Source organism: Trichomycterus rosablanca, chromosome 6, assembly GCF_030014385.1.
Source record: "Trichomycterus rosablanca isolate fTriRos1 chromosome 6, fTriRos1.hap1, whole genome shotgun sequence".
Classification (NCBI taxonomy): Eukaryota; Metazoa; Chordata; class Actinopteri; order Siluriformes; family Trichomycteridae; genus Trichomycterus; species Trichomycterus rosablanca.
In genome coordinates this window covers 34,872,726-34,891,478 of record NC_085993.1, presented here as the reverse complement: position 1 = coordinate 34,891,478, position 18,753 = coordinate 34,872,726, and the positions used below count along the sequence as shown (strand labels likewise).

Sequence of the window (18,753 nt, the reverse complement as noted above, 5' to 3'; positions counted from 1 at the left end):
GAATAAATACAGAACCTACAACAAGATGTGGATGTCAATCAAACGCGATGGACCAATTAGAATTGACGCAGAGTTTAGAAGTTCTGTAACGTTTTTAGATTATTACAAACCAAAGCGCACTTATTAAAAAACCCTGCTGGATTTTGAAGAGAACATCTGTGGCTAAACGGGAAACGGTGTAGTTTTTTTTTTTTTTCATAACACTAATGGATTAATCGTTGAGGATGTGAGATATCTCCAAGCAGGGACAGAATAGGTTTTCTTTATCTCAGGTGATAATAAACTTTATAAACTTTATCATTTATAAAGTGATTTTGATTGTGTTTAAACAGTGTTTTTAGATGTGGCAGTAGTAGATGATTTTTTAAAATGCTAAAAGTATAAGCAGATCAGTGTGTTTTAATTTCTGAATGGCTGTTGCAGATGAGTTGTAGATCAGTGGCACATGTTAATGATGTCGTCAAGATGCACGTTGTTACGGCATGTTGCAGAGTGAGCGGGCAATAAACGGCACTCTGTCGGAACGTATCTTCATGTGTTATTTGCTTTACACACAAACAATGGCCTTATTTACATTATGTGTTATATACATTAAGCAACAGTATCAGATCAGATTACAAATTTTTTTCCTTCCAATATCCGATCCAGTGATTTGGGCCAATATCGGACATAGTACATACAGAGTATCGGATTGTTGCCAGCCCTAGTTGAAACAATTGAACTTAATTATTAGGAGGGGTGTCCACAAACTTTTGGCCTATAATGTAAGTCAGTACATGTTTAAAATCCATCAACGTATTGCTGAGATGTAATCTGAGATCGTGTATTAGTAAAAACAAGACTATAAAACAACAGTTTTAACAACACATCACCTGCAAATATTTGGAAGAATGAATCAAGAACTTCCAGGAAAGTATTGTTCATTTCTCTTGTCTGCTCTCTTTCTCTCTGCCAGAATCTGGGATCGAATCCAGCTCTTGTTCCCATATGGTCATGACCCTGCAATTTGCCGTAACACTCATGAGTCGGCCTGTATACGAATGTGAACTCTCCCATTCTCATTCTCGCTACCATCAACTTCACAAAACTCTCTTAAATAAACTTTTATAAATATATTAACAACTCTGTTACATACCATGGGCTTGTTTCTACCAAGGTTACAAAAGCTTTCATATACCAGAAAATAAAATAACATTCTTAAATGGTTTTGAAACTAAAGTGCTTCAAAACAACCACAAAAGGGTCTTATATCTTTTCTAAACAATTAAAACTCTCTAAGATCTTTCTAAGAATCAATCAATGAAATCAATGAAACGTCTTCCAAAACAAAATCGTTCTGTAATTCTCATTTAATTATTCTAAAACTCTGGACTTGGGTTTTTTTTTACTTATAGACTTCTAGAAGTAATGGGTTGTGAAAATGACTAACAAAAGGGTTTCTGACCTAAACAATTCTTGAACAGTTAAACAGAGTTTGGTAACCAAACAAAAGTGCTCCAAAATGAAAGTTTCCTAGAGCTGTCCAAATATAATTTTGGACCTATACCATAATGGTTCCTGGTCTAAACCAGGGGTTTTCAACTTGTGGGGTGGGTGCAAATACCTGTCCAGGGGGGCGTGACATTCCGAGATTTTTTTACTTTTAAAACTAAAGCAATTTATTTATTTTTCACCCACAGGAGACATATTTACTAAGTCTCGCTGACCACGCACACACGCATGTTTAATGTTATCCAGTTCAGTCTGAAAAAAGGACTGTTGGCTAGCAAAACTTAAAAACAGGGCTAACAGTGAAGATAAACTGGTGACAAAAACAATGACTGCTGTTATAGGACATGTGGGTGTGTGTGTGTGTCTTTAAGAGAGGTGTATAGTGGGAGATGCTCTGTTCACAATATCGCTATAAGTGATTCAGGAGTCGATTCGTATGAAGTAAAGCTTGTGCATGTTCTAAGTTTCTCTTCTCAGTCATCATTCCGTTTTTACTGTTATTAATGAATGCTGCGGTTTTAAATAAACATCCCTACAGACCTACTACAGAACACCTGTGTGACTCACTTTCCTTACTGGTTGAAGGCTTAATTAAACTGGCTATTACCACAGAGCGGTAGTCAGGTCAGACTTGTTCTGCCCGTGGAACTAAAAGTTAGTTCCGCTAGTTTTCTGTCAGTCAAAGCAGAGTGTCCTGAACTAGCGAACTTAGCAATTGATGTACTTTTGCCTCTACTTGGCTCTGTGAAGTAACGTATTCTGCTCTCATCTACATCAAAAGCAAGTAGTGCTTACAATTTATGACTAGCTGTAACTGAAATTGAACCACAAATTTATATAATGTGCTTGCAGAATAGGCTCAGCCATCGCATTATATAAGATAGGGCTGTATTATCCTTTTGAAGTAAATATTTCAATCAGCAAAATTGCATTGTATATATAATGTGAACAATGTTAATTACATTATTGTAGCTTGTCAATAGCTGTTGTAATGGTTTCTGTGCGATTGTTGGGGGGGGGGGGGCAAGTTCGAGGTTGGCACATGGAAGGGAGCGCATATCCAAAAAGGTTGAAAACCCCCAGTCTAAACAGTAATAAAATGGACTTACAACAGTTCTAAAAAGATTTAAGTACTAAAGAGGCTTGGAACAAAATTCTAGAAGTAAAAAAGCTGAAAATGGTTTAAAACTCTGTATTCCTTAAAACTTTGAAACAAAGTGGAGTTTTGAACCTGTTAATAAATAAAGACTCAAACAGTTTTAGAACTACAGGTTTTTGGAAATATTAAAATACATATGGAATTAAAGTTTTTATTGCTGTCATATACGAGTTTTGGACTACCAGTAAAAATCCCAGATCAGTAATAAAATGGTTCTAGAACTGAATTGTTTTGTTCTGTTATGACAATGTCATGAAGAAGACACTAACCTGTGAAGAAATGTATTTATTGCAAAATAATGGATTCTATACACTTTGACCTGCAATAATCTAAAATATTTTAAAATGTCCCTGTGGTAAATTGTGCTCTATATCAAAAGTGCTGCTTGTCTCAAGTCATATATTCAGATGCATTGATTACAGAATACAGCTTTTACAGAGCAATAAATCAATCCTGTTCCTAGAGGTGAAGACTGCCAGAAAGAGTGTAATATATACTGTTTAGTGTATGTGCTGCTATTTCCGCTGTGACATAAGCTGTGTTTGCATTGGCAAACTTGGGCAAGGTGGATCTTGCCTTGCATTCCAAGTTAGGCCAGTGTTTAATTACCCATTTCCGAATCGGAAGTAGTTTTATCTGAGGATCTAGGAACAATAGAACACAGCATAATTCCATAATTGATCCCTGGTAATGTGTTTTTGAGTTTTCTTTCTGCTCATGAAAAGTTGTGTGTGGTCGTGGAAGCCTATCACCAGCATTTGCCCAGGGGAACGAGGGAGGATTTCATCCGACTGTTGGAGCTGAAAATATCCTGAACTTCCGTCTCCAGTCTTACCCCAGGCACCTTAAAGATGGATACAGCTGACAGAAAGACACATGGGAAGAAAAACACTCATCAAATGGAATTTACGATCACAGATTTTACAAACTAGGGTAAAAAAGGATCCTGGATACGTTTTACAGTAAAAAGTAAATATACAATTTCTTAACTTCCAGACTGGAAATATTTAACAAAAACCTCAGAATATTATACCAAAAGTAATTGGTCAGCCAGTGCAGATAAATTATTATAGGTTTTCTTCTTTTTTAGTTTTGCACTGGAGCTACAATAACGTTTACCTAGAAGTTTCCAGAACTACATGCATAGGCAGTTTTACCCTTTTTTTAAAATAAATTTTTAATTAGTTTTTTCCCCTTTTTTACCCAATACAGCCATGGCCAATTTGAGCTTATCCTTCTTGTTGCTGCTTTAACCCCACACCTGAGCAAGAAGGGCCGAAGTTGTTGCATGCTTCCTTCAACAAGCACAAAGCCACCAATCACTTCTTTTCACCTGTGAGGAACAGGGTCTTCTGAGGAGAGCCACTCATTGCCATCCGTGATCAGCCGCCCCCCCATTCAGGTGCCTCACCTGGTCAGCCAATTTTGTGTCTGAATAGGCATCCAGCTGACTGAACAGTTTTTTTAAAAATTATTATTTATGCATTTTCTCCCATTTTTTCCCAATTTAGTGTAGTAAATTTTTCTTCCGCTGCTGGGGGATCCCTGATTGCAGTCGAGGTGGGTATGTTGCTGCTCACGCCTCATCGGACCCACGTGCAGCCCTTAGCGGAACCCTTTTTCACCTATGCATTCTGCACAGGCGCCTCTCTATCTGCCAATCAGGGTCCTTACACAGCGTTTGAAAACCCCACCCACATAGTCCGGTCATCCCTCCCTGCAGGCACTGCCAATTATGTCCGCATGATGGCGCCCAGCCGACCAGAGGCAACGCTGAGTTTCGGACCAAAGAGTGCAGAATCTCGACGCTGTAACTCTGTGTTCTTTAAAACTGAAGTGCTTAAAACTTTGTGTTCACTTCTACTACAGTAAAGAATTCTAAGCAGACTAATGCACTAGTCCACTGCTATATGGATCTGAGAGAGAGTCTTAAAAGAACTAAATCACATTTCATTTGTTTAGAATGTACATAGCAGTTATAAGTTAGTGTGTGCATGGAACTACACCAAGTCTGGACACCTAGTAATTGGCACCCCTAAAGCCGAAAAATGCCGACTGTAATCTCTAAGGATTTCTAACAGCATAAACCAAAACTTAAGCTGTGTAAATACACCTTGTAGACTAAAGAAGCATAAAAGGGCAAATGACATTTTTAGCTAAACCCATTTTAGCTGAGTTGGTTTGCTGAACAGAAGCAACACTTACTGTCTCGCAGATGCATCACTGGTGGTGGCAGCGTGCTAAAGTAGGGGTGCTGCAGGGCATCCTGGGCCAAGATCCTATCTTTGGGAACCATCATCAACATCTGCTGGGCCAGGTCTTCCGTCTTATAGGGTAGCTGTGCAAATCTGAGCCAAAGCATCATAAACACACACACGCGCGCACACACACACACACCCAGAGGCAAAGGTATGGATAAGGCCTTCATATGAAGGAAGTTGCAGCTGGGGGGTGCTGACTGCACAAAGACCCATCTGTTCTCTCTTGGACTGAACACACACGCATACACACGCACACTTATGTCAAGCCGAACTGATATTACCTTTTCCAGACATCTCTGAATTGCTGGGGTTTGTAAGGCAGGAACCATTCTGTAGAAACACACAAAATGCTCTCTCAGTGTTTGGAGAAAGCTGACACCGTCGGCCTCCACCTCAGGCATCCTCGATTATAAACCTCGTTCTTCTTCTCCCGGGCTGAGCATGACCTTGCACGCCCTGGAACCCACACACTTGGCTGTGTCATGGACACATTCTCTGTTGTGCCTCTCCTTCCTCCAGTGGACGGCCACCCAGTCTCTCTCTCTCTTTCTGTCTCTAAAAGCTACTCTGTCTGTGTGAGGCTCTACAGCACACCTGGTTGTGGTTGCCAGTCTGGCCTTGCGCCTGAACCTGACTCGAGCACGCAGACTGTGCCATACACACTGCACAAAATTAATGCCAGTTTTTCTGAGAACTGAATCTTAAGTACTTGATTATACAGAGAATTGTAGCAATACTACCTTCTAACTGATCAGAAACAAACCTTTCTATATAAATGCATTGCACTTGACATTAAAGTATAATTTTGTATGTACCAGAATAACAAAAACATTAAAATAATCTAGACCTCACAACAATGGGCATTAAGTAATGGAGTCTACTATTTTTGTGTCTGAGAAATGAGGGCCTATAAAACTATAACACAAGACCGTCATGCAGGCATAGTCATCTGCAGACATAATATTGCAGCTGGCACAGAGGGTGGTAGTTGTCATAAAATTAGCAATAACAAAGTAGAGGACAATCTGATTGGTCAAACAATGAAAGATATGATTGGTCAATTTTAATGTAATTTGAAATACTGTGTGGTTTATATAGGACCACCACAGAGCAGGTATTATTTAGGTGGTGGATCATTCTCAGCACTGCAGTGACAATGACATGGTGGTGGTGTGTTAGTGTGTGTTGTGCTGGTATAAGTGGATAAGACACAGCAGCGCTGCTGGAGTTTTTAAACACCTCACTGTCAGTGCTGGACTGAGAATAGTCCACCAACCAAATATATCCAGCCAACAGCGCCCTGTGACCACTGATGAAGATCTCAAAGATGACCAACTCAAACAGCAGCAATAGATGAGCGATCACCTCTGACTTTACATATGCTGACAAGGTGGACCAACTAGGTAGAAGTGTCTAATAAAGTGGACAGTGAGTGGACACGGTATTTAAAAACTCCAGCAGCGCTGCTGTGTCTTATCCACTCATACCAGCACAACACACACTAACACACCACCACCATGTCAGTGTCACTGCAGTGTTGAGAATCATCCACCACCTAAATAATACCTGCTCTGTGGTGGTCTTTTTATTTAAAACAACTTTTATAAGTTTGTTTTGGGTTTATATTTAAATACGCTGGACCAAAAATTTACATGGCTTGAGTAAAGCAGCTAACTAGTATGCTAGCCCACCACTGCTAAGATTAGAACCCAGATGAATCAGCCAGGCATCTACACAGACATAATGTAAACAGGCAGACTATGTTTGAGAAAGGATGGTTAAAACCCTGCACTGGATTAGTACCCTGTCCATGGTGTTAATGTCTTGTTTTACTGTGGAACCGGACCTGCTGCAACCCTGACCAGGATAAAGTGGTGATGAAAATGATAAAATGAAATAAAAAATGTACATGTAGCAAGCTAGATTATTATGTTGGTGGAGTTATTTAATGTCAGTTACCTTGATCTTGATAATGACTGTCTATAAGTAGTAACCAATTTAAACAGGCTAGATTGAAAAGCAATATTTAAAAAGGGCAGTTGTAGCCTAACGGTTAAGGTACTGGATTAGTAATCAAAAAGGTCACTGGTTCAAGCCCCACCACTGCCAGGTTGCCACTGTTGGGCTCTTGAGCAAGGCCCTTAACCTATAATTGCTTAGATAATATATACTGTCACAGTATTGTAGGTCACTTTGGAAAAAAGTGTCTGCTAAAAGCTGAAAATGTAAATGTAAAATTAAAACTAAAATTAAAACTTCATGCTAAGGGTAATTTGTCCTGATAGTTTGATGATAAAAAAAAAACAGGTCAGCCATAAATTAAAAACTGGTAAAGCTTGAGTGACACTGTACTAAGTCAATCCATCCCTATACAACTCATCTAGATGGTCTAACTAGCTCATTTTAAAGCAGTGTCCGTTTTACCCTGTGTGACAGCCTCTAAGCCTCTAGGAAAGAAAAGCTAGCTTGACTGTAGACATGAGTTATGTGTTCTAAACATTCTGTTAGCAGGAAAACAGACCATACATGTCCATGTGTTAACTGCTGACTCCACATTTTGATTACATGCTTGCTTTTGGAAGACACATCTTCTTGTTTTCAATGTGTAACCATGAATGTTTGTGTCTGGCTTTAAGGTGTAAAGTTGAATTGTGTAAACGTGTTAGCTCAGCACCTGTATCACGCACACACACCATTGCACACATATGTGTGTCAGCAAGAAACCTATAACACCACCCTGAGAATTTGCTGCTGTAATACAGTTCATAGATTTATATGTTTAATAGCAAGGCACTGTCAGACAATGTCTATAGCTTACACACTTACCCCACCCATATACTGCTGTAGCAAACTTTTCCATATTGTAATACACTCAAAAGGTTAGCTCTGTGCAGTAACCCGTTAAATGTGCTGTATTTGTGTTTTTGGGGCTTTAATATGTAAAGGAAGAAAATATCTAAGAAGTTGGGTAAAAAACAGGGGTTTAACTTCTTTTGTGTTTGGAATTTAATATACTTCCAGTGCATTTATTCACTTAAATGGCTTCTGACTGCGCATATTAATATAAAAAAAATTTTATGTTTTCATAAGCATAAGCAAATACAGTAGACCCTTGACTTACGAATTTAATTGGTTCCGAAGGGCTGTTCTTAAGTCAAAATGTTCGTTAGTTAAACCTATTTTTCCCATAAGAAAAAATGTAAATAGAATTAATCCCAAACCACCCCCTTACCTAACCTTTCTAATGTCTTAAATGCTCTTTTTTGTTATAAATACAAGTATATTCGCCCTTAAATCTTAAATTATAGAATATATATTACTGTAATAAACAGTAATAAACAAAAATACACAGTTGTACTGTACATAAACACACACCACATTTCAGTACAATGCAGTGCAGTACCTTACACCGTAATAAATTCCTTTTTTTTAATAAAATGTATCTAGCAGAAACAACAATAACTCTCATATTTCTCTGTTATTTCCTTCTTTATTTCAACAGTATTGTATTTTGTAGGTGTAATTGCACGAAGAAAGAATACTTTACTCAGCAAATACCTTCTTCTCTCTCACTCACTGATACACAGTGACAGCTACTGGCAGGAGTAATTATACATATATAGAAGTATATATTACAGGAGTAATTATATATATTGTTATACTGTGTGCCATTGTTGGCAATTACAGCTTTAAGAAATCCATGGTAAGAGGTAATACGCTTTTTTAAAAGGTGATAAGAAGTGGTTGGTACTGCACATGTGTCAAAGGGGGCAGTTGCAGCTCTCCTAGGTTAGGAGTGGAGGTCTGCAGCAATAGAGGTGACAGTACAAATTGGGTAATAGGATATGACTAAATAAAATGCAAAAGTATAGAATAAAAATAGAATTTAGTAAAGAAACGTATGAACAAATTTAGTATTAACAAAATTATTTTTAAAACTGAATAAAAAAGTACTTATTAACTATTTTTTCATTCCTTCATTCCGCCACAGTGAAGCAGTGGTCAGGATCGCATGGTTTCGCTCTAATTTAAAATCATGCAGAATGCAGTGAGACGTCACCCTAGACACCCACTCTGGCACCAATCCATAATCACAGGGCATTACACATTTAAATATTTACTCACTCAGTCTTACCTAAGCGATGATTTAAAGCAGTCTATCCATCTTGCATATTTTTGGGAGGTAGAAAATAAACAGAGCACCCAGAGAAAACCCACACAGACATAAGGACAACATGAGAAATTCCTCACATACAGTAAGGATCAGGAATGAGGATCAAACCCCAGCCCCCATGTTGCAGAACCCATGCTGTTATAAACTGTACTGCTAAATTATATAATATGTAAACATGTGACTGCACATTAGGTAAGTCAAACCCACACACAATCTACATCAGGTTTAAAGCATGACTGTCTCAGATGAATGAATGATTGAAGAGTAAAGCAGTAACACGAAAATAAGGTCATCATTATTTTTTACCGACCCTCTGCTGGAGAGGAAAAAGGAATGCTTACTTACCTGGTTTATAGTTTGGCAGCTCGCATATTCCTGGCCAAGTCTCTTCTGTGGGCACGCCGAGAACCTGCAGAGGGAGTTGAGGTTGAAACAGAGATGAGAAGGTGACAAAGAAGAAAAGGTAAAAAAGTAATGAAAACTAGTATGGGTAATGTAGTAGTTATAAGACATATAAAAATACACATTTAATATTAAAGATGCTGTTGCTCCTAGACCTCAGTTGTAATTTGTGGGTTTTTAGTTCTTTTCTGAGCTTTAGGAATCATGCCACAACAGTGCTAAAGTGTGGCTCTATCAAAAATGCAACTTCAGCTCATTAATTTGGTGGTGCAAAAAGTTCGTGACATCATTTAATTTTGTAACATAGCCTAATTCATCTTTAGTAGTGATTTGGCCCTAAACAGAGAAACATCTTCACGAGGTACAGACTGAGTGCGCTCAACCTGGCCATGGAGACGAGGCGACGTACATGGTCCTGGCTTCCCCAAGAGGAGAGGCTGTGCAGTACTGTAGAGACAGAGCTGCAACTGTATTCTTTCCCAAATTCAACACAGTCATACCCAATTTAAACACCCTCCCAGACCCTGACTAACTGCCCCACCTATAGGGGGAGCACAGAGAGAGAGAGAGCTGCACACTAGCAGCACTATACAAGCCCACCTGCCACCAGGTAATGCCAAGTTCACACTACATGACTTTCCAAGTCATCAGATCGCTGTACAGTTCACACTACTCAACTGGATCTCTTGTAATCGGGAGTCTTTCAAGTCGGTGTGGCTTTCACACTACACGACTGATCGGCGATAGAGGTTTTTACACTACATGATCTATCACCAACTGAAATCGCAGGCGAGCTTCTCCGGTCTCCCAAACTACATTTTGTCAAGAAAACAAACGTGAGAAGTGATGAGGGGTTAAATGATACCGCGTCCAAAAATGCAGTAGCAGTAGCAAGCGATCAAAGTTTGTGCGCTGATAAGCAGTGTAAAATCAAGGAGAAAAAAATTAATGAATCTTGAGTGGAGTTGGCTATGCGACCAGCATGGATTTTCTGTAGTGAGTTGGAGGTTAATAAATATTATTTGCAATGCAAAGTTGGTGTTATGTTTTGTAGAGAACGATAAGGTCCGAAATACTGTAAAACTTGAGTGTGTGTCAATGTATTCTGATATAAACTATCTTATGCCCCTGTCCCACCTTTTTACAACTCCTCCCCTGAGTTTCCCCTCACCCTCGCGTTCTCGTTGGCTGTTCGACACCGCACTCATTCGCTTGAGCCGCTTGGATTGAGTTTTGATCGCGAGTGAAAGCCGAGTTGCTCCAGAACCGGCAAATCTAGCGCCGACCAGTTGGCGAGCGAAAATCAGGGCAAAAATCATGTAGTGTGAACTAGGCATAAGGGACAGTGGGTGACTATGTCACACACATACACAACAAATTTTTATTTTATTGAGTCAAGTCACGAGTCAAAATAATATACACAAAACATATATTGGAACTGTAGCATAGAAATAAACAAATAATATGTAAGTTCAGATAAAAAACAACAGATTAGCCAGAATAACCCCTGCTTACCTTAGCTTATGTTGTTCCAGACGCTATTAAATTTTTAACGGTGTGTCCCATTAGGAATAGAATCCGTTATTTTGTAAATGTGCTTATAATTAAAAACCTCCAAACTTTTCCCGGTTGTGAAGTAAAACACGAACTCGTTAGAAAGCCAATCAAGTGTTTCATTGACACATCATTTGTGTGACACTGCAAACTAAATACATGCAAATAACAGCATTTCTTAATAAAAATTAATATCAGAAGATCTGATTGGCTCAGAAAGCGGTTTTTTTTTTTCAATCATTAGCGCCAATTCTATATGTAAGTACCAGAGAGTCGCATGTAAGTCTCACACACAGCGACTTACATGCGACTCTCTGGTACTTACATATAGTATTATTACTGTCACTGTTATTTTTTATTGTTATTATTTACACAGTTTTCTTAATTTTTCTATATTCCATTTTTTCTATATTGTATTTTTTGTTATTATTTACTTTTTTTCTCTGTTTCCTAAATCTGTAACTGAGCTTTGGCAATACAAATGTCCATAATTGTCATGCCAATAAAGCTACCTTTGAATTTTATGTATTCAATTGTCTACATCAGGTAACTTATCTGTAGGCAAATAAATAAGGCTAGATTAACCACACCCATTAAAAGTACATGTGACAGTGGTCTCTTGAGAGATTTTTTGACATGTTCACGTGTAATCCAAGAACTGTATTTCTTTGTAATCATTGTTCCTGTAATTAGCAACAAAAGGGGCTCCTTTTTTGGCAGCCTGTAAGCTCATAAAGAACAGCAACTTTAAAATCATGATACATATTTGTTGTGTTTCTTGAATTACATTCAGCTGAATGTTTGTTCCATTTACTCACAAATAGAGAACAGTTGCAGAAATCATTAAAATCCTGAGGCTGACATGACATACTGTATGTGTCTCCTACAAACTTATGTAAACTTTTGACTTTTGTATTCATGTTTACAAGTGAACAGGGAACAGTGAACACACACTTACTGTCCAAATCTTTACCAACTGTTCGAAAACATCAGCCACTCCAGGGAATGCTGGTGCCCCCTGTAGCATCTCAATGAAAATGCAGCCAGCACCCCTACAAAGAGAAAGCAACTGCTGAGATGTACAAGAACGGATGCTATGAAGCTTTATGTTACCCATGTTTCCTATTCATACAGGAACCAGGCACCAGTGTTGGCAAACTACATAATGATGTGATTCCAAACAGGTGATGTCAACAGGTGATTGTAATCATGGTTTGCCAAAAAAGCAGCATCCAGGAACGGCTGAGTCTTTGATGAGAAAGATGGACAGAGGATCTCCAGTTTGTCAACAAATGCATGAGAAAATGATTAAAATGTTTAAAAACAATGTACCTCAAAGAAAGATTGGAAGGGATTTGCATATTTCTCCTCTACAGTGCATAATATCATTAAACCATTCAAGGAATCGGGAGAGATTTCAGTGCGTAAAGGCCAAGGGTGCAAGTTTAAGCTGAATGCCGGTGATCTTCGATCCCTCAGATAGCTGATATAACCACATGGGTGAGGGATTACTTTGGCAAAACTTTGTCATGCACTACAATACAGAGTTACATGCACAAATGCCACTTAAACCTTTACTGTGCAAAAAATAAGCCTTATGTTAACCATGTCCAGAGCAGCTAGGATGGACCATCACACAGTGGAAACGTGTATTGTGGTCAGATGAATCAGCATTCCAGGTCTTTTTTGGAAAAGACTGTTATCAGCAACAAGTCCAAAAGCCAGGGTCTGTCATGGTATGGGGCTGTGTCAGTGCCCTTGGCAAAGGTCATTTACACTTCTGTGATGGCAGCATTAATGCAGAAAAGTACATTAAGATCTTAGAGCAACATGTGCTGCCTTCATCTTTTCCAGGGACGTTCATGCATTTTTCAACAGGACAATGCAAATCCACATGCTGCACACATTACAAAGGCATGGCTGCAGAAGAAGAGGGTACGGGTACTGGACTGGCCTGTCAGCAGTGGTGACCTGTCCCCAATAGAGAATGTGTGGAGAATTTTTAAACCAAAAATGCGACAACAACGACCCAGTACTGTTGCACATCTTAAGACGTGTTTGCAGGAAGAATGGGACAAAATAAAAGCTGAAACACTAAAACACTTGGTCCCCTCAGTGCCAAAATGTCTTTTAAGGGTGGTGAAATGGAATGGCAACATTACAAAGTGGTAAATGCTTTACTGTCCCAACTTTTTCAGAATGTATTGCAGGCATGAAATGCAGGAATGGATGTTTATTAATAAATGAAGTTCAGCAGATAAAACATGAAATATCTCAGGTTCATCCTGTCTGCAATCAAATAAAAGTCAAAGTAAATGTAAGAAACTCTGTGTTTTTATTTTATTTACATTTTCCATACTGTCCCAACTTTTTCCGTATAACACTAAAGCTTTGGAAAAAAATTACTATTACAAAAACCTTGGATCAGTGAAATCATGGTCTGTATCATTTAAATCGTTTATGCTGCCACAATGATCCTAGAGTTGCGTTCTTTCTCCAGAGACTAGTTTTTTCTGGCTGTTTATTTAATACATAAATTTGGTCATAAAGATGTATTTTGTGTTTTTACTTTCTCACCAGACATCCACTGCTGTAGAGTAGTCTGTAGATCCCAGAAGCACATCAGGTGGTCTGTACCACAGAGTCACAACTTCTGCTGAGTAGGTTTGGCATGGGATGGACTTAGATCGTGCCAGGCCTGGAAAAAAAAAAAAAAAAAAAAAAACCTCGAAGATTATTATAAGAGAACAATGCCTAAGGAATGTGTATTTATGTGTTTGAGGATATTTTCCCCACCAAAATCAGCAAGTTTGAGCTCGCCCAGGTAGCTGATGAGTAAATTCTGAGGTTTAATATCACGGTGCAAAATCCTCCTGTTGTGGATATATGATAAACCTCGCAACAGCTGGAACATGAAGATCTGTCGGTGTCAACGAAAGAACAAGAAAGAGAAGGATTATTTCCTTTCCGCTCTTTTGCTTTGAACTGGAGCTGTGTGAAGCTGAAGGCAAATAAAGATCTTCTTACTCGAACATTGTGTGGGTGCAGTCCTCCTGGGTGCTCTAACATATACTGCGCCAAGTCTGTTTGCTGAAAGATGGCACGAAATATCCATCCAGAAAATTCATAAACAGGGTTAGTGACAAAGCTAGCCATCTGTCATTTCTAATACAATAACATGGCCTATTATGTGTCATGTAATAACTTGGCATCCAGTTGAAACTTGAAGAATATGAGGAAGAAATAGGGGAAATGCTGGTTGTGTACTCACCATGTACTCAAAGACGAACGTTAGGGACTCTCGAGTGTGAATAATATCATGGAGCAGAACTACATTAGCATGTTTCAGGCCTTTTAACAGTGAGGCTAGAGATAAAACCCAAAAATTAAACTTGAGACATATACTTTGCCTTTTTTTAAACAAAACATGATTCTTTGGCACAAAATATGACAGCAGTGTGTACAAAAAAACATAGTTACACTAAATTTCTATGATAAAACTGAAGTCAACACTTTCAAACTGTTGTAAGGGATCTTGAGATTTCAATGCTTTCTGTAACTTTTTAATTTCTGAGTGAGTAATTAAAACTCACACTTATTTGCCCAACACTTTCAAAAAGATTATTTTCCTTAATAAGTTCAACTTTTTTGAAAGCCAGCTGGGTCAAAAATATACATAAAGCAACTTTTTATTTAGAACTATTAGTTCTGGGTTAGCAATTAGGATTGACTACAACTGATGACTTCTTTAAAAAAAAAAACTACAATTAAAAAACTATTGTAATCAGTGTTGAGGAAGAAAACCTGAACTGTCACTTTATGCTGAAAGGAAAGCTTGATGGTTAGATATAATTCAAGAACTATAAAACTAGTACAACAGTTTTGTTTAGTTTAGGATTGCACCTGAATATCCTGAATGTTCCTCTTTGCCTAAGGTGACAGTTCGGGTCACCAGCCATAGTCAATTACTAACAAGTAATTAGGAGGCCAAGACCTTTTTTTCACACTCATTTCGGACACAGTGCTTTTTTTAAATAAAAAAAAAAGTGTGATTGCTAGCCTGGCACTGCTTTTATAGTAAAGAGCCCTTTACTAGTTTAGTTCCAGTAACTGTAAAACCAAAAACTGATTGGCTGGCACACAAACCCCATTAAACAGCTTTTGGATGAATTGGAATTCTAACAGAGATCTAGAACTTTTTATAAAACATCAGTGCCTGTCCTTGCCAAAGCTTATGTAGTGGTTTAGCAAGCACATCCAAATATTTTGTGAAATGTTTGAGGTTATCAGTTGAAGGTTAATATGGTGATTTAATGGGTAAAAAACAAAATGATTTACCCTCTCTGATTGCATTAAATGGAACTCCTTCTTCAGTCTTCATTCGAATTACTTTTAGCGCCACCAAGTGTCCATTTATCCTTTAAGAACAAACACACTATGTAAAAATCTCTGTAAGGTTTTACTTTTGATAAGAATAAAAATAGCATTTAAATACAAAATACTATTTTGTAATGTATATTTGAAGTGTATAAAAACACATAATGTACTTTGTATTAAAATGATTTTATATTCATATGTTAATGTATATATAAGTTACTTCCAGTGCATATAGCCACTTAAAACATATATATATCATGTCTGTTAAGTTAAAAGTATGGACAATATTACTTATAAGTATGGACAAAATGCATTATGTCTGGACAAGTACTCTACTCTTTGTATGGATTTGTATGAATACTGATTAATATAATTCCTTATTTCGCTACACACATTGTTCTTTTGACTTTGTCCTTAGCCTGTATGGAGTGCAGCAAAAGAATAAATAAAAAGTGTATAAACATATAATGATTTTAAACATTGTGCTGCCTCTGAATGGTCAGAATGCAGTGAGTATAATATCTTAATATCTGGGGGGAAAATATCTAATGTAATGTAATGTAATGTAAATCACAGAGATAATGTAATGTAATGTAAATCACACCTGTCTTAAAAATGATTCAGATGGACACTTTACTTACTGGATGTGCATATTGATAAAAGAACAGCCAATTAATGTTAATGACAGTTAATGACAATACAAATAAAGGCAATACTACAAACTAGATAAAGTTAGATTAATTTTGTGTATTATGTGTTAGCACTTAAGTCACAGTGTGAGGCTAATGATTTAGCTAAGACAGAGTTAATCAAATCAATTGAAATGTCAGACAGCCAGCAGAGGGCACCCACAGTGCTGTTGCAAAGTGCCAACACAACATAGGGTGCATTTCCAGATGTTTTGGAATACAACCAGCAAACTTATATAAATCTATACACCCATCATTCCAGAATAGTAAGTATGTATTATTAAAAACAATATTAATGTTAATAAACATGCAATGATGCATTATAGCATTGTGTGAACATATTTAATCAAATGTTTCTTCCATAAAAAGGTTAAAAATTTTTTAAATATGTGCACCCTAATAACCAAGTACTATTAGAGTAGTATTTCCAGTATCTGGTCATGCTGTGAGAGATGACCAGATATTCATGGTTCTCATTCGACCAAATCCTGACAAAACTACTGCACATTTTACACCCATACCAGTAAAGCACACATTAAACATGTTATAATAACCAGGTTATTACCATGTTAGTGTTATTCCAGTACTGAAGATGGTCCACCACCCAAATAAGTAGGGGTCCCTTTCAATTGCTAAATTATACAGAGCAAAAGATTGGCTACAGTGGCCCAATAGCAAAGTTCACCTGTATGGTAGGTATTACTTACAAAATAATAAATATTTTGTAAATATATAAATAACTTAAAAAAACAATCAATTAATGTATGTATAAAGTAGGTGTACCTAATACAGTGATCACTGTTGGTCCAGAGCGTATCGAGACCGAGCATTGCCAGTCAACCTTCTCAGTGTTTTGGGAGGAGGGAAACCATAGTAGTTGAAAAAAACACTACCACAAAACTTATTTGACTTCTCACGGCCAATGACCAGAGGTGAGTATTAACAGCATCAATCTGTTGCACTGTCAGGCCACCCTACAGGCTTATCACAAGAACTAAAATAAGAAGTTCAACCTGAACCCTAAATATTTTAAAAAATAAATCTAATTAAGAATAAAATACAAAATAAACATATAGTGAAAGTAAATAAAAATTAAATGCACATCTGCTTCTAGCACTAACCTGCTTATTCCTTTGTACACTGTAGCATACGCCCCCTCTCCTAGTTTCTCCAAGTTTAGGTATGAAGTTGCCGTTCCAAACTGCAAACCTGTATTCTGTAAATGCAAAAAATGAAGTTTAAAACAGACATGTAGTCTGAAGGCAAAATAAAAACTATAGTACAGGTATTTGTATTGGTTGGGATAAAGCCTTTAAAATTATTAGTCATAAATGGCGGCATGGTGGCTAATGAAGTGTCGCCTCACAGCAAGAAGGTCATGAGTTCGATTTCCAGGTAGAGCGGTCCGGGTCCTTTCTGTGTGGAGTTTGCATGTGTGGGTTTCCTCCAGGAGCTCCAGTTTCCTCCCACAGTCCAAAAACATGCAAGTGAGGTGAATTGGAGATACAAAATTGGCCATGACTGTGTTTGACATTAAAGACTTGAACTGAAGAATCTTGTCTAACGAGTGACTACCGTTTCTGTCATGAATGTAACCAGAGTGTGTAAAACATGCCATTAAAATCCTAATAAAATAAATAAATATTAGTCATGAACGACATCTTTAGGTCTGCAAAAAATGAAGTTTAAAACAGACATGTAGTCTGAAGGCAAAATAAAAACTATAGTACAGGTATTTGTATTGGTTGGGATAAAGCCTTTAAAATTATTAGTCATAAATGGCGGCATGGTGGCTAATGAAGTGTCGCCTCACAGCAAGAAGGTCATGAGTTCGATTTCCAGGTAGAGCGGTCCGGGTCCTTTCTGTGTGGAGTTTGCATGTGTGGGTTTCCTCCAGGAGCTCCAGTTTCCTCCCACAGTCCAAAAACATGCAAGTGAGGTGAATTGGAGATACAAAATTGGCCATGACTGTGTTTGACATTAAAGACTTGAACTGAAGAATCTTGTCTAACGAGTGACTACCGTTTCTGTCATGAATGTAACCAGAGTGTGTAAAACATGCCATTAAAATCCTAATAAAATAAATAAATATTAGTCATGAACGACATCTTTAGGTCTGAATATGAACACTGGCTGTGATATTAGTCTTGGACTGATGATGTAACTTAACCCTTTGATGCACAAGCTAAGCAAACCCCTTCTAATGCACAACATGGGTCAAAAATGATCCATATTCATCCATTCAAGAATATTTTCATATGCACATTTGTCAGTTATTCATGTATTTGCTGTCTTAGCTAATACAAGCTATCTATACTAGAATATGTAAACAGCTAGCAAGCAAATAGTATTGGACATATTCAAGATACAAGAGCCTAATCTTTGGTTGTCTTTCAAAAGATCAGTAAATATGTTTTTGACTACAAACACTTACAAATGTCAGTAGTTTCTGTCAAATTCCATAGTAAATACATAAAAATCATTTTTGTTGTGCATTAGAAGGGTAGTGATACAAAAATGATTTTTATTAAAAAAGCAAAAAATATAAAACTGAAATAAGGATTTGTGATGATCAAAAACAAGTTAATTGAGGAATTCATATGAAGGAACGTTGGGGGAACGTTCATGAAGGAACGTTGGGGGAAC

The 18,753-nt window shown here is 37.6% G+C and overlaps 1 protein-coding gene across 2 annotated transcripts in view; it reads right to left on the bottom strand.

Annotated features, from left to right (window-relative positions):
• Window positions 1-2,961: 2,961 nt before the first annotated feature.
• The window catches only part of cdk15 (cyclin-dependent kinase 15), a 29,135-nt gene continuing 13,343 nt past the window's right edge, over window positions 2,962-18,753 (bottom strand). The window contains exons 3-13 of one of the 2 annotated variants that reach the window (XM_062996883.1): window positions 17,229-17,323; window positions 15,380-15,459; window positions 14,313-14,407; window positions 14,069-14,131; window positions 13,838-13,961; window positions 13,619-13,739; window positions 12,000-12,093; window positions 9,431-9,494; window positions 5,193-5,241; window positions 4,856-4,998; window positions 2,962-3,511 (exon numbers count right to left, since the gene is read on the bottom strand). In XM_062996883.1, coding sequence (XP_062852953.1) covers window positions 3,399-3,511; window positions 4,856-4,998; window positions 5,193-5,241; window positions 9,431-9,494; window positions 12,000-12,093; window positions 13,619-13,739; window positions 13,838-13,961; window positions 14,069-14,131; window positions 14,313-14,407; window positions 15,380-15,459; window positions 17,229-17,323 — 1,041 coding nt within the window. In that variant the 3' untranslated portion in view covers window positions 2,962-3,398. The remainder of the gene's footprint in view (window positions 3,512-4,855; window positions 4,999-5,192; window positions 5,242-9,430; window positions 9,495-11,999; window positions 12,094-13,618; window positions 13,740-13,837; window positions 13,962-14,068; window positions 14,132-14,312; window positions 14,408-15,379; window positions 15,460-17,228; window positions 17,324-18,753) is intronic. The other variant, XM_062996884.1, reaches the window with a different exon arrangement.